This window comes from Aspergillus lucknowensis (genome assembly GCF_044049455.1).
Source record: "Aspergillus lucknowensis strain CBS 449.75 chromosome Unknown BJX67scaffold_22, whole genome shotgun sequence".
In the NCBI taxonomy this organism is placed as follows: Eukaryota; Fungi; Ascomycota; class Eurotiomycetes; order Eurotiales; family Aspergillaceae; genus Aspergillus; species Aspergillus lucknowensis.
The window spans coordinates 273,687-288,908 of NW_027263566.1; the positions used below are offsets into that span (position 1 = coordinate 273,687).

Sequence of the window (15,222 nt, forward strand, 5' to 3'; positions counted from 1 at the left end):
CTTCCTTCTCTTTACCCCCCAAAATGTGTCGACGGCCACAGCTCGCCTTGTGCCTTTTCGTCACGGCTGACAGCGCCGGCACCCTCGACTGGAGGATTCAAGAACTTTCAACATGCTTACACATAATAATCATTCGCAAATATATTCAGGGGTTTACACCTTTCCAGTGCCACACAGGCTTCCGCTTGCGGACAGGAATGCCTTCCCCACAGCAGTGTAACAACTCCGTGATCAATCAGTAGGTCTCATTCTCAGAATCAACGCCAACTTCAACTCGTCGAGAGGGAAATTGGCGTAACGGACACCGAAGGGGTGGCATATGACTTCTCGCCGACCGACTCTGCTCCCCCACCACCCCACAACCCCTGATCCTTGAGCGCCTGGTATCCTCCACGCAGACTGTCAGCCTGAATATTCTGCGCTCGAAGTACACTAGTGGCTACCCTCGCCGTATCTCCGTGGTAACAGATGACCAAGACATGTTGGTTTCGAAGCTTCGTGAGAACACCTTGCTCCTTGAGCACCCCCTCCAGTTCTAACCATTGCGCCTCCAATACTTTCGGGTTCGCGAATGGTTTCTGCGTGTGCGAGTCGAGGCTTTGAAGAGGGATATTGACCGAGCCAGGAAGATGCCACGAGCCGAAGTCGGTCGCTGTCCGAAGGTCTAGAACAGAGCACTGCGGACGCAGAACCAGCGTGCTCAGAAGATCTTGCGAGCGGAACTTGGGCGACTCGTAGAAGTGAGTGAAGAGCACCACAGGGCTTCTTTCCCAGCTTTCGTCATAACGATATAGATCAACGCGAGTAAGGTTCTGGAGTTCGCATTAGCATTGGAAACGTACCACATAATGATATACTCACCTCGTTTTGAATGGGGTGAAACTTCTCGGGCCCTAGTTTCTGGAAATACTCGCTGATGTACTGGTAAGGCAAATCGCAGCATAGAAAGACGCAGTGGATAGCACTATCCGTTCCAGCCAGTTCGGACAAGGTACCAGCCTGTTTCCTCTTCTCTAGCATCTGGAAGAGTCCTTGCAAGTTGAATCCTGATGATGGACCGCAGACTATGCCCTCTCTGCAGAGGTCAAGGGAAAGTGAGAAGGAATCGTAAGAGTTAACTTCCTCGATAGTATCCACCGCCTCTTTCCACGGAAATTCCACGGGCTTCATCAGGGCGAACGATCTTGGCCCGGGAACTCGATCCCCGGGCGCTGTACATACTCCAAGCCGCATCACAGATGGTTTTGCTTGTTTGAAGTATGTCCCCAGTCCAGTCATGGTACCCGATGTTCCCATCCCGGCACAGAGCACATTGATTTCAGGGAGTTGTTTGAGTATTTGGGGACCAGTCCAGCGGATATGTGACTGCCAGTTTTTATCGTTCTCATATTGGTTCGGATTGAGGATATCGTCGGATTCCACAGCCATTCTCCGAGCGCTCTGAATGCCTCCTCGCTCGTCGTATGGCTCTGGTTGGGACGGTCCGCCGAACAGGCTGATGTTGAGTCCGAAGAACTGCATTAGTCTCAGTTTTGCTTCGCTCGTTTTGTTGCTAAGATATGCCCTGGTGTCATGCACGCCATGCATAACCCGTGCAATCATGGACATGGAAATGACCGTGGACCCGGAGCTGTATTCAATGATCGTCTTCGTCTTTCCGGGCACCACTTCAGATTGGAGCATGTTCATAGCTAAGTGGTCGGAATTAGCGAGAGTCTAGACAGCTTAATTCGAGTGTTCGGGTTATACCCGGCATAGCCTTGACGTTGTTCGCGGGGTGCATCGTCATCATCTTCGCGTAGATCCGTACACCATCTTGATAGTAGGGGTTTAGGTATTCGGGGAGCTCGACCAGAGGCAGTGGGGGCTGGGAGTCTGGGTCAAAGTACTTCTTGAGAGAATCTTGACCAAAGTATACATTGAGCGCATTAGAGTTTGCCATGACGCATGCAAGGTGTGTAACTGGGTGAGCTGCAGGTTTTCGAGAAACGGGGTGGCGTGGGACGGACACGAGGGGAGTCGCATAATATAGCAAAATGCTGCTCAGTTAGGGCATACATGGGTTCCTCTCCACGGGTCAGCGCCCCTCCCTCGTACCCTGTCGCAAGTTCACCGTTTCCCTCGTCATTCCCGCGGGCAGTATCGGTGCAAGTAGGATGCAACCCACAGCCCACGCTGTGAGATCCCTGAGAAGACGTGCTCTTCGGGCCAATTGCAATGGCTTTTTCAGATTTCCTTCCAGAATATGCCGTTTGCTCGCTTCGAGGGCAAGTGGGCTGCAGCTGGGAGTAGCCAACAAGACTGGTAGACGGGAGGGCTGCGAAAGTCAGTCCACAGGGTGCTGTTCGCCTCAAGCCGGGAATACTCAACACGTCATATCCCAGCTGGGTCTGGCCAGTCAAGATCTGCAGGCGCAGCAGAGAACGCAAGGTCCCCGGCCAGAAGCCTGCAGGATGATGGCGCCTGTCGTCAGGATAGCGGCGCTTGGCACGTGAGCCTGGGGACCTTGTTGAGGCCATTTGAGCACATTTCCGTCGATCACTCTTGCCAGTCCCAGCCATCCCGTCTTCTTCTGGGATGAATCCCTCGGATGAGTTGATTGAAGTGAACGGTGAGCGAGGATGTCGCAATTCGTCAAGACAAGGACGTGCCCCCGTTCTGACAGCCCGAAATCATGGTCCCCCGAATTGGCCAACCTCCCCCCCCCCGGGTGCCATATAAGTTAACCTTCTGCCACTTTTCCCTCTGGTTAGCATGTGCCAGTCCGCGGAAAGATGCTGAGCTCCGCCTCTCATAATGAATCCAAAACCCCCAGCTCGCCGGATTCCGCAAGCACAAGCTTGGAGTCTCAGCCAGGCGCTCCGAAGACGCACCATGTCTTCAATGAGCAGACGAATTACGTACCAAGAAGCACAATAATCACCGTATTTGCTCTGCCCCCCGCTCGAAAGAATCGTAATCTGGCTAACGCGGCTACAGATTTTTCTGGCGTGCTCGACCGTAGACCTGATAGCATTGATGGATCAGACAACCTTAGCTGCCAGTTTAGCAATCATTGGAAATGCATTGAATGCGAGCGACAAGGCAGCATGGATATCTGGAGGATACTTTGTGTAAGCTTGCCTCCATGCAAAAGTACAGATCAACTGCTCATCCCGTTTGTTCCCAGCACTTCGACATGCTTCCAACTCATCTATGGCCGATTATCAGATATTTGGTCCCGAAAGTTTGTTCTCTTTGTAGGGCTCGGCATCTTCTTTGTCGGCTCACTTGCCGCCTCCCTCTCTCAGTCGGCCACCCAGCTCATTGTCTTCCGCGCCTTTACGGGAGTAGGTGGCGGAGGATTGATGACCGTTGCGCAGATGATCGTGAGCGACGTCGTGCCTCTTCGCGAGAGAGGAAAGTATCAAGGCATTCTAGGAGCGGTAGTCGCACTTTCCAACGGTATAGGCCCAGTCATCGGAGGTGCACTATCCTCTATATCCGAGGACTCATGGCGGTGGATTTTCCGTCTTAATTTGCCCCTCACTGCATTTACAACCCTCTGTGTCCTCTTTTTCATGCCATTGCGCAAAGTTACAGGAGACTGGAAATTGAAGCTCAAAGCCATTGATTTTGTCGGCGCTTCTCTAGCCCTTGGAGGTACAGCGGTGCTTCTTCTGGGCCTTACGTGGGGTGGTGGTGAGTACCCTTGGGACTCAGCTCATGTTATTGCCACCCTTGCTGTGGGCCTTGCTGTCTGCGTGGCCTTCGTTCTTTGGCAGTGGAAGGGAGCTCGCTACCCACTGGTGCCGATGCATATCTTCAAATCCCGTATCGTCAATGGTGCTTGCCTCACTATGTTCATCAATGGATGGAACTTTCTCGTGCAGGTTTACTACATCCCCACTTTTTACCAACTTGTGTTCAATTATTCTACGGTCAAGTCTGGCGCAATGCTATTACCTATTACCCTAATGCAAAGTAGGTTCGGCTGGGATGCTAGTGGGAGGCTTGCTAATCAATCTTAGCTGTCAGCAGCACGGTTTCCGGGCTCGTCGTACACTGGGTAGGTCGGTACAGGGAGTGTATTCTCTTCGGGTGGATGATATGGGCCGTCGGGCTGGGACTTCTCTCAACACTGGACGAATCTTCCGGTCTTGGAAAACAGGTCGGATACGGGATTCTGACCGGTGTGGGTGTTGGGAACACCCTGCAACCGTAGGTTTACTCTGAGTTGCAGCTCCCGTCCGAAAATACTCATGCCTTTCAGTGCCCTCATCGCCATCCAAGCTGGAGTTGAGCGACGGGATATGGCTGTCGTCACTTCCTTCCGCAAGTAAGTATCCCTCATTCTAATACGATCTTCCCTGACATTAACTCCAACCCAAATGAAGCTTCGTCCGAAATCTAGGCGGAACCCTTGGCCTTGCTATTGCTCAAACCATAATGTAGGCCCTCCATCACCCCCAAACCTGCGTGACTAACCATTCTAAACCTCAGAAACAACCTCATCGCATCCTCATTAACATCACTCGACCTCACATCCGCCGAAAAGCAGTCCTTCCTCTCAAGCCCCCAGAATTACCTATCTAGACTCCCAGCGCAAGAAGCAGGGCGTGCACGTGCCCTTATTATTCCGGCCTATAAACGGGGGTTCATGATCATATTTGTTATTGGGGCAGCCCTATCGGCGTTCGCGTTTGTTCTCGCCTTTGGCTTAATGCCGCAGGTTGCGTTGAATCGGGCGGATGATGAGAAGCTCAAGGAAGAAGGTAGGAAGAGGGCGGAGGGGGGAACTCAGGATGAGGAGAAGAATCGGCAGTAGGGTTTGGCTGCCGTCTTGCGGAAAGGAGAAATTCAAGTCCATCTAGTTGTTGTATAGACCTGTATAGAGCGCGGGGAGAATCCCAGAGGCCTCGAAGACCCTGACAATAAAAGTCACTTTAACAGTTTTACACGTCGTACTTGAGAAGTTTGCAGTCGTACTAAGGCCTTTGCCATATTACCCAGGAACCATTGGAATCCAAGAAAGTGGAAGAATATTGCCATAAAAACCCATAACTATTTATATACACAATCTTAACGGAATGACAAAACCATTTCCAGCCATAATCATAGTGGCTATCTCATTTCATATCCCATAGTTTACAATTTAGCCTTGGCACCCTCCAACAACTCCGCGCCAGCACCCGAGATAGCTGGCTTGCCAGTCTCAACGACAGTAGTCTGGAAGAGAACAGTGTTGCCCTCCTTCCACAGCTCAGTCCTGAGTGTCTGGCCAGGGAGCACAACACCCGCGAAGCGGACCTTCAGGTTCTTGAAGGGGCCGAACTTGCTGAAGACGTGCTTGCCGGAGACACCGAGCGAGCAGAGACCGTGGAGGATGGGGGTCTTGAAGCCACCAACCTTGCTGAACTCGGGGTCGATGTGGAGCGGGTTGCGGTCACCGTTGAGGCGGTACAGGGCAGCCTGGTCCTCGGAGGTCTTCTCCTCGACGACGACGTCAGGCTTGCGCTGGGGAGGCTTGTAGGAGGCAACGGCGGCCTTGGGGCGCTTGGCGGTGGGCTTGGGGGAACCACCGAAGCCACCGCTGCCGCGGATGAAGATGGTGGATTCATTGTAGAAGAGATCTTCGCCGGTGGTTGCGTCCTTGGTGGTGTAGCCGGCGACAACGAGGGCAGCGGCGCCCTTGTCGATCACGTCGATGAGCTTGGGGTAGGTCTTTGTCTTAGCCTCGGTGGGGATGGGGAATTTGCGGACCTCCATGTACTGCTCGCCGTGGAGGAGCATCATGGGGGAGAAATTCTTGACAATGTCGTTCATGTCCCAGGGGGTGGCAGTGTTGAACCAGGGGATCACACCGAAGGTGGGAAGGGCCTGGAAGTTCTCGTTGTTTTCGTAGACGAGCGGGAGATCGGTGCGCCTGGCGCCCAAGCTCAGGTTGTAGAGGATGACATCGCGGTCAGTGTAGTCGAAGGGAGTTCCGTCGGTCGTGGCCGTCTTAGCGGTCTCAATCGCGCTCAGGATCTCGCTGCCGCTGCCGTCGCTGCGGTTATTGAAGTTGGCCATCACCTTCTCGTTGGCAGCCTGGATGTTCTCGGGGTGGTCTGCACGGCCGTCATCGAAATTGACGATTTTCGCGAGTTCCTTGGCAACGGCCTCGGGGGTCAGCTTGACGTCGACGGGGAAGCCGTGACCACCGCTGCGCTGCCAGCGGGTGCTGCCGAACCAGCCACTACCGCACTCGAACAGACCCTTAGTGGAGTAGGGCTCAGGGGTCTTATCGGAGCAGAGAAGGACCACCAGAGGTGCAACGTAATCGGGCTTGAATGCCTGGACAACCTCCTCGGGCAGGATTGAACGAGTCATGTTGGTACCGGCGTTGGGGGCGATAGTGTTGACCTTGATGTTGTATTTGGCACCCTCCAGAGCCAGAGCACGGGAGAAACCGAGGATACCGAGTTTCTACTCATTCGTTAGAAGGTATTCTACGCAAGCATAGTTAAGATAATGAGTTAAGGGGGAATACCGCGGCAGAATAGTTGGCCTGTCCGAAGTTGCCGTAGATACCACTGGTACTGGCGGTGTTGACAATACGGCCGTATTTCTGTTTCAGCATGTGCGGCCAGGCAGCCTGGGTGACCTTGTAAGTTCCCCGCAGGTGAACATTGATGACCGGATTCCACAGATCGTCGTTCATGTTATGGAAGGCCTTGTCACGCAGGATACCGGCGTTGTTGACGAGAATGTCGATACGTCCGTAAGTGTCGATGGCGGTCTTAACAACGGCCGCACCGTCTTCGCAAGAGGCCTTGTTACCAACTGCTTCGCCACCCAGCTTCTTGATCTCTTGGACGACAGGCTCGGGGTCGACCAGATCATTAACCACGACAGAAGCACCAAGCTTAGCGAACAGAAGGCAATAGGCACGGCCGAGACTAAACCAGTCAGTACCGAGTCATGATTTAGTTCAAATCTCAGAGCTTACCCGTTACCACCACCGGTGACTAGGGCGACCTTGCCCTTGAAGTCTGGCTCTTCGCCAGCGGGGGCAGAAGGTAGCTTCAGGCCGGATTCCAGAAGCCCCATGAAGTCAGCAGGCCCAGTGGGATAGTCCGGCTTCGAGTAGTCATTGACATCCTTCCACTTCCTAGCGATAGCACCTGGGGTCAGGGAAGCATCGGGCTTCAGCAGAGCACCCTTAGCACGCTCCCAGCGGAGCTTGGCCACATGGCCACCCCCAACCTCGAAGATTGAACCGGATTCCGTGGTGTTGGATGAGTGGACCAAGACAGCGACGACAGGAACAACCCACTCGGGCTTGAGGAGGTCCAGAACCTCAGGGGGCATGACGGTAGCGGTCATACGACTAGCAGCTGTTGAAGTCAGTACAATCAACCCGGCGAGTGGGCGTATTGCGCGACGTACCAATGGGAGCGATGACGTTGGCAATGATGTTGTACTTGGCACCCTCCTTCGCGAGAGTCTCGGTGAAACCGACCTGGCCGAGTTTGGCAGCTAGTTTTGTTGTTAGACAATGGTGATTTCGATTCCGAGGGTAGAGGAGGTACATACCAGAATAGTTGGTCTGCCCGAAGTTGCCGAAAAGACCAGCAGCGGAGGCAGTATTGATGATACGGCCGAACTTTTGTTTCCGGAAATGAGGCCAAGCAGCTCGTGCGCACTATGCAGAATTAGAATCGGCTCGGGTTGTTCGGAGAAGAGACAAGTAAGTTACCAACCTTGTATGCACCGTATGTGTGTACTCTGTTGATGAGATCCCAATCCTGATCCTTCATGTTCTTGAAGCTGATATCCCGGAGAATACCGGCGTTGTTGAGGAGGATGTCGATGCGGCCAAAGGTTTTGATGGCCGTGTCAATGATAGCCTCACCATTTTCGACGCTGTCATAGTTGGCAACGGCCTTGCCTCCGGCAGCTCTAATCTCATCAACGACCACATCGGCAGCCTGCGAGAAGTGCGCACATTAGAGCTCGTTCGCGAGAAAGTTGCATGTGATCGGTAGAGCTCACCTTATTTGACTTGCCCTCGCCTACGTGAGAACCACCCAGGTCGTTGACGACGACATTTGCTCCTCTTGAGGCAAAGAACAGAGCATATGCCTTGCCCAAACCACCACCAGCTCCCGTGACGACAACGGTCTGGTTGTCAAAGCGCAGCTCGGACATCTTGGAAAGGAATGAGGGAGAGGAAAAACAGGAGAGACAGGCTTCAGTGTGGGAGCGAGAAAGGGGGCAAACGAAAATCAAGAAATATTTAAAGACGAGAGAGAAGAGGAGGCACGGAGAAGCGTCTGGGAGGAGCCGAAAGAGGGTGAATCCGGGGAGAAGAAGTGACGACGGTCACCGTGCTCGGCAAGCTGCGAGACGTGAACCGAGGCATCTTTGCTGGATCGAAGCTCGGGTGGTTCTGTCCCCACGCGCCAGCGGTTCCAGCATGGGAGATTCTCAGGCTTCACATGCCGATAGTTCTTTGAATCCCCTTCACTCAGAATCGCTTCCACCAGCCCTTCTGGCCTTTTCCGAAGCGTCTCTTTCCTTGCCGCCGGTCGGCGACGAGCAACCTGCTGTCTTCCGCCTCCAGCTGCGCTTCAAACGGCTTTTTCCCCTTTCGGGATCGTCAATGGCTCTATTCCACAACGGGTTAGCCTTTTCATGTGATCCAAGGCCAGTCAATGCTAGTCAGGTGATGTCCGGTTGTCTTGAAATACGCACGTGACCGGCTTTCGTCTCCAGCTTCTCTGATACCATTTGAGCATCCGTAACCGGATCAACAACGGACAGGCAGTCAAAGAATTGGTTGAATAGCCAACAGGAAGCTAACGGAACCAAGGCTTCCTCGCGCCGATACGGTGAAGATACTGCGCTGCGGCATCAATATCGGTGGACACGCGACCTGCACCACAAGGACAATCGTGTGCCTACCGCAAGTCCCCTTGAGACCGGATTCTCCGCTTAGAACCCTTGATTCGTTCGAGAAATCTTGTCCTGCGGACTGAATAGAGCCAGTTACACTTGGTTGAGATAGAGATACACAAGATAGTAAAGCCAATTGGGGTGACTTCAGCTCTGGAGCTCCTGCATCAGGAGGGCTGAGGCAGCTTCCTCAGGTACGGATTGACTCCGTGGGGTTCTGCAGCCTAGAGAGTCCTCCAGCACGTACTCGAGCAGGCCATTCTGGGGGGGGAAAGAAGAGGACCAGTGCAAGGGCCTCTACCGATGGTGAGGTACGTATCATCTGAAAGGGTATTGCGTGGCTGCTAAGCCTCCAGATATGCAGTGGACAATCTCCGATCATCTATTTCGACAAATGGCCTTCACTGGAGGAGCATCCATGAACATTAGATTTATAGACTTCAAAATTCATTAGTCCGATTAACCTGATAACAGCTTGTGCGGCACTCGATCAGATTTTTGGCTTCATCGGAAACTCACACAAACCCCTTTTTAGGGCATAAGCTGCCTACCAAGTTTTGCCGACGGCATTCAGAAAATGTTCATTCTGTTAGCCGGTCATACAATCCACATCTTTCGCACGATATGTCCTCACGATAAGCCCTTCCTGCATGCTGAACGTTTTCCCCAGCCGGGGGAAGTAAGTCCGATCGGATATCCCCCGAGGTTTCGCGGGCGAAGGTATATCAACTCTGTGGATCCGCAAATTCTCGAGGACGAATTTAACAGGAAAAGCATAAGATTCTGAAAATGCCAGAAATCTTTGACGACAAATCCGAGCACTGCATTCCGTTCCTCCTAGAGCGGCTCAAAGTCCACCAAGCGCAGCACGGAAACAACCCCGCAAACGCCCCTCCATTCTTCCTCGGGTTGAATGGCGTGCAGGGCGCTGGAAAGACTGTTCTGGTAGGCATTGGGGTCCCCAGTTCCTTGATCTAAACCGCGTTGATTACACTCGACTAGAGGGAGTTCGATTAGATACTTACCAACTCCCGGACGCGCAGGTGTCCACCCTCCAATCCACCCTCCGTTCCCCGCCATACTCTCTCCCCGTCGTCACCCTTTCCCTCGATGACCTCTACCTCACCCATGAAGATCAACTGACGCTCGCAAAAACACACCCTACAAATCCCCTCCTCCAACACCGCGGTCAACCAGCCACCCATGACCTCCCGCTTGCCGAATGCGTCTTCGCCTCGCTGCGTGCTGGCCGTCCAACCGCTATCCCGGCCTACGATAAATCAGCATTCAGCGGACAGGGGGACCGCGTTCCGGAGTCGCAATGGGAGAGGGTTAACGGGGAGGGTCAGGAAAAGGTCAAAGTTATTATATTTGAGGGATGGAGTGTTGGGTTCAGAGCTTGGGACGAGGACGTACTACGAGCGAAGTGGGAGACCGCGACACGGAGGAGGGAGAAAGAGGGTGCTGGATATAAGGGTAGACTAGGGCACGTTAATTTCGAGGATGTGAAGACGGTCAATGACGCGTTAAGGAGATATGATGTTTTGACCGAGTTTGTCTTCTTCGGTTTCCTTGCATGGGTTTTGGCTAACGCTCGTTTTAGTCAGTTGGACGCATTGATTCATATGTACGAAAGATCCCTTGAAATGGGGAGCTTCATACTCCTCCACAGCTGAATGGATGCTAACAGCCCGACAGAGACGCCCAAGATAACCATTTCGTCTATGAATGGCGGCAAGAACAGGAGCGGACTCTCCGTGCCGTGAAAGGCATCGGGATGACCGAGGAGCAGGTCAACCATTTTGTGGACGGCTGTACGTACCCTCAAGAATTCCCGTCGGCTAACGCTCTCTGAACTCAGCTGATGGGTCCAGATTATCCCTCCTACGAACTATACAGCGAAACACTCCGCGAAGGAGCTTTCAAACCTGTCCCGCATTCAACCACAGCTTCTGCCTCGCCGTCGGGCTGGGAAGGCAAACAGCTTAGACTGATCGTAAACAAGAGCAGGAAGGTGCAAGAGGTTACCAAAATCTAAACATACTCGCAACTCCTGTTCGGTATAACGCATATACAAAAAGTCTAGCAGGCACATTACTGATGTACATACTCCAGCTTTCTTTTCCATTTTCAGCCCTGGATAAACAAAACACTCTATACAACCCCAGGACCAGAGTTCCTCTTCTTCTCTTACTGCCCTTCGAAGAATTCTCGTTCAGGCTTATAGAAGATGCCCCAGCAGTAGTGGATAGTATTAACCCTAGAGTGAAGGGCTCGCGTAGTCCCACCTGCCATCTGAGGGCTGGGACCTCGGGACGAACAGGGTCCTTCCATTTCAGCACTATTTGGAATAGAACCACTTAGAGAAGGAGCGATGGGTCTACGTACCCGTCGCACTTTCCTTATCAGATATATCACAGTCTGGAAGGTACGATCGTCTGGCCGGTGGTGCCCACTCGGGCAGGTGCGACCCTGGCCCATATGGTGACTACCGGAATGAGAAGTGACGATAGACAGCCATGGAGCCCTGGGGGCCAGACACTGCTAGGACTATATCCCAGTGTAGTAGAAGCCCACACACACATCCACGAGCGAGCCACCAAGCCTCATCCCACTGTCCACAACATGATGGACGAGATCCAGTGACTCTACAAGTTGGGATCAGGGAGCAAAACCCCACAGTCATCAGATCTCCGACACTGCTTTTCAGGCACACAGTTCCCTTCCTAAGCCAGAAAACTCGTCCGCCTCTTATACTACGAGGTAGGGACTCAACGCAATTCCGATAAAACCCTTCCTCGCAAAAGCAACTGGCCACGCAGATGAGGGTGTTGATGCAAGTGGTTGTACCCTCGCCTTCACCGATACAATGGTTGTAAGGGCACGTCGGGCCACAGTCAGAGTAATACTGGTTTGCCTGAGGTGAATAACATCAGGATCAGAACTTCGAGTTTGAAAAGCCAAGTTCAGAAACGGGGAGTGTAGAGTTGAATAGTCAACACCGATGGAGGGAAAGAGAGTGTCGGTTGCATGATTTCTTACCGGGCATAGCGAATGAGCAAGGAACAGGCTCAAGGCGCCAGGTTATGAAAAAGTTATCATCGAATTCTGCCGTAACAGCGTGTCAGAACATGCTCGGTATCCTTGTGGGGCGGGATAGATGGGAAGTCAGGGCGTGTGGTTGCAGACAGGCTAGTTCGACCTCCAGACCGTCTCAACTACATTCGCCAGGTTACTGTGAACAATTTAAATATTCGTTGAACCAACAAATGGCTACAATTCAAGAACTACCGAGACAAGGGTATAATCGTGGACCATCATAAACTGCTAAAAGCTTTTATATTTTCAACTCGGGATTCAGACCATTATGCCGACAACCAGCCAGTAGTCCAGGTCCCATGCCAACTCACGCAGACAAACAAGATCTAGTTCATCTGGCGGATGAGGGAGTTAATGTTCTCCTCACGGTTACCAGTGTCACCACCCTGGATGTAGTGCTTGAACTTGCGGGTGCGGAAGCCACCAGTGGGGTTGGAAAGCTTGAAGGGCCAGAGGAAGTTGTTGGCCTGCTTGAAGTTGGGGCCGACGGTGTAGATCTCGTGGATCAGATCCTCCAAGCAGATAATGCCGAATTTGCCGAGGTGCTCCTCGATGATCTGGTTGTCGGTGAGAGGGACACGCTGCTTGTCGATCTTTCCGTAACCGCGCTTGTAAATGAGCTCACGGACGGACTTGAGGTTGGGGTAACCGTAGGCGACGTAGGGGTTGATAATGGTGAGCATCTCCTGGGTGGCCTTGGTGAGGCGGACGAAGGTACCGTTGTTGATCTGGATCAGGCGGAGGAGTTGCAGGATCTTGCGAGGCTGAGGAGGAATCTTGTTGATACCCTTAATACGGACAACGAAGACCAGTTTGGGCTCGTCGGCGACATAGAAGTTACCCTCCTGGCGGGCAACGCGGGCCAGGCGGATCTTCTCGCGCTCAGCATCACGGTATTCCTTGACGTAGGACTCGGCGCGCTTGAAGATGACGGAGCGCTTCTGCTTGTTGGCCTGAAATTTCAAGAGTTAGCAAATTGACGGGACATCGATTCACATAATCCAAAACGACAGGGAAATTCTCAGCCCCGAAAGATGGTTAACAGAAGCGACAGCATCGACTGGTAATCTAGTCGCGTGATGGTTGGTGTCATCACCGTATGAAAACTGCTAGGAAAGATTTTGTATACTAACCTCCTTCTTCTTCTGGGCCTCCTCACGGGCAGCAGCGCGAGCCTGCTCCTGGCTCTTGCGCTTCTTCAGGAGGGTCTCGGGGACGAGGACCTGGTCCTGGGTGGGGACAGTGCTGGTAAGGTCAGTTTAGTCTGTCCGTAACAAGTAGTGAACTGATTCCGCCGAGTGCCAGAATTGCGGCTACAGCGCCACATTCTCATGCTGAAGGAAAAAGAAAATAACACCCGACAAGATGGTTTTAATCAGTGAAGCTGATCTTGTTCAACGCTGTTTCACGTCTGCTACTAGCGATGCCTTTTTGGCGCGACATTCGCGGAGTCTGAGCGTGAACATTGCAAGCCTCATCTGACAAGACCCTAAGCATAACGCTCAGGAAGGTAGTGTTGACGCTGTTCAATCCTCTACCCTGGTCGAAGAGACCAAAGGTTGAGGCAAGGATAGCTCTCAACAATTGTTTTCAAGGAGAAGGCACGGTGCTTTCAACCTCAATACCCCAGTCCTTTCCTCAGACCATTGTACCAGATCTAACTATTCCGTAGATGCAAGCTCCTGGCGAGGAAAGGTCGCGGGAAGGATCGAGCTGGTGCCTCAGGACCATCGCTGGTAGAGGCTTCTCCAGCGAGAAGGACGACTATAAACCGAATCTTACAGGCTCATGGGACGAATCAGCCGACAAAGGGGTGTTCAAAGGCAACATACGAAGCAGTAGGGGCCATTGCGACGGTCCGTTGAGTTCGCGAGTTGGTCGGTTTGGCGAAAGTTGTCGTGCTGGAAAGAATTCGAGGAGAGAAATTTTGGGACAAGAGAAGTGGTTGTGTGGGTGGAATATGAAGCGCTAACCATAACAGGCTAGCATTATTTTCCTCCCTATGGTTCCTTTTTGAGGAACATTGGCCCTTATCAAGTTAGGGCATTTCTTATCAGCTGACTTGCTGCGATAAGGCTTGAGTGACAACATCATCGCGACCCCAAACCCCGCGATCGCACTCCTCCACAACGTTCATCATGGCTTCCCGTCGGGGTGTTGGTCTCGGTGCCTTTGCAAATCGCACTCAAGCCAGCCAGTCCTACGCCAACCACGGCGCAACCCTCCGCTCCACACATACCTCCTCGCTCCAGACGCAGCTGTCCGTCTTCCAGTCACTACTGCATACCTTCGCGCTTGAGCACAGCTCAACCATCAAATCTAACCCAACATTTCGCGCAGAGTTCGCCCGTATGTGCAATGTCATTGGGGTTGATCCTCTCGCTGCCAGCAATGTCAAGGGCAAAAACGGACGGAAAGGACTAGGCGATAATGGCAGCTTCTGGACGCAGATCATGGGTGGCGACATGAATGATTTCTACTTTGAGGTCGCTGTTCGAGTGGTAGAGCTTTGTCGCGAAACTCGTAGTGAGAATGGCGGGTTGTTAGGCGTTGAAGAGTGTCGAAAGAGGGTGGGAAAGGGCAAGGCTATCGGAAGTGGGCTCGAGGTTACGGAGTAAGTATAAAGGGCTTTTGCTAGTCCGCGAAGCATAGACTAATAATTCCACCACCACTCCAGTGACGACGTTCTCCGCGCCGTCAAATCCCTTGAACCACTAGGGTCCGGCTTCTCGATCATCCTTGTCGGCAGCAAGCAATACATCCGCTCGATCCCAAAGGAGCTCAATACGGACCAAGCTACCGTTCTCGAGGTCATTCAAATCCTAGGCTACGTGAGCATATCTATGTTGCAGGTGAACCTCCATTGGGAAAAGGCTCGCGCGCAGACCGTGATCGATGACCTTTTAGCCGACGGTCTAGTATGGGTGGACCTTCAATGTCCGGAGAAGGAATATTGGTCTCCTCAGAACCTGCTAGGGGATGACGATGAGGGCTGAGGCTTTCGAGGGACCAACGCATCTTGTTTTGAACAAATTCGAAGACTGTGGACACGCACTTATGAACGCGATCGAAAATTCCGGTCAACCCTCCAAAAAGCCGCATGCAAGCTACGCTTGGGCAACCCTGTCCCACAAGAGGCGGCCTTAGCAGCAAGACAGCGCCTCGGCATTTGGAGTGGCAGACTCTGGACGCGGAAACTTGCTG

The 15,222-nt window shown here is 52.8% G+C and overlaps 6 protein-coding genes across 6 annotated transcripts; 3 read left to right on the forward strand and 3 right to left on the reverse strand.

The window, feature by feature from the left end:
• Positions 1–26: 26 nt before the first annotated feature.
• On the reverse strand, positions 27–2,428 carry BJX67DRAFT_354284 (putative cysteine synthase B). Its single transcript, XM_071029203.1, has 3 exons — positions 1,750–2,428; positions 862–1,691; positions 27–812 (listed from the first exon to the last, which is right to left on the reverse strand). Exons 1-3 carry the CDS (start codon positions 1,940–1,942, stop codon positions 270–272), a joined length of 1,566 nt encoding a protein of 521 aa, XP_070885869.1. The 5' UTR covers positions 1,943–2,428; the 3' UTR covers positions 27–269.
• A 127-nt stretch (positions 2,429–2,555) lies between these two features.
• Positions 2,556–4,974, forward strand: BJX67DRAFT_354293 (putative MFS drug transporter). The gene is made up of 7 exons (XM_071029204.1): positions 2,556–2,924; positions 2,980–3,113; positions 3,170–3,963; positions 4,011–4,200; positions 4,253–4,318; positions 4,377–4,430; positions 4,483–4,974. Exons 1-7 carry the CDS (start codon positions 2,775–2,777, stop codon positions 4,805–4,807), a joined length of 1,713 nt encoding a protein of 570 aa, XP_070885870.1. The 5' UTR covers positions 2,556–2,774; the 3' UTR covers positions 4,808–4,974.
• A 24-nt stretch (positions 4,975–4,998) lies between these two features.
• On the reverse strand, positions 4,999–8,172 carry mfp (putative peroxisomal multifunctional beta-oxidation protein (MFP); the record flags this gene model as incomplete). The annotated part of the gene is made up of 7 exons (XM_071034355.1): positions 4,999–6,447; positions 6,512–6,920; positions 6,971–7,358; positions 7,411–7,500; positions 7,558–7,666; positions 7,725–7,952; positions 8,017–8,172. The coding sequence occupies 7 exons, from the start codon at positions 8,170–8,172 to the stop codon at positions 5,128–5,130; spliced, it is 2,700 nt and encodes an 899-aa protein (XP_070885871.1). The 3' UTR covers positions 4,999–5,127.
• A 1,536-nt stretch (positions 8,173–9,708) lies between these two features.
• Positions 9,709–10,957, forward strand: BJX67DRAFT_381524 (TDA10 family protein; the record flags this gene model as incomplete). Its single annotated transcript, XM_071033030.1, has 4 exons — positions 9,709–9,864; positions 9,963–10,546; positions 10,618–10,733; positions 10,794–10,957. The coding sequence occupies 4 exons, from the start codon at positions 9,709–9,711 to the stop codon at positions 10,955–10,957; spliced, it is 1,020 nt and encodes a 339-aa protein (XP_070885872.1).
• A 1,387-nt stretch (positions 10,958–12,344) lies between these two features.
• Positions 12,345–14,007, reverse strand: BJX67DRAFT_372328 (60S ribosomal uL30 domain-containing protein; the record flags this gene model as incomplete). The annotated part of the gene is made up of 4 exons (XM_071031230.1): positions 12,345–12,971; positions 13,152–13,263; positions 13,847–13,919; positions 13,992–14,007. 4 exons carry the CDS (start codon positions 14,005–14,007, stop codon positions 12,345–12,347), a joined length of 828 nt encoding a protein of 275 aa, XP_070885873.1.
• BJX67DRAFT_119842 (ESCRT-II subunit protein SNF8) lies at positions 13,990–15,203 on the forward strand. Its single transcript, XM_071024415.1, has 2 exons — positions 13,990–14,632; positions 14,696–15,203. Exons 1-2 carry the CDS (start codon positions 14,157–14,159, stop codon positions 15,012–15,014), a joined length of 795 nt encoding a protein of 264 aa, XP_070885874.1. The 5' UTR covers positions 13,990–14,156; the 3' UTR covers positions 15,015–15,203.
• Positions 15,204–15,222: the final 19 nt, after the last annotated feature.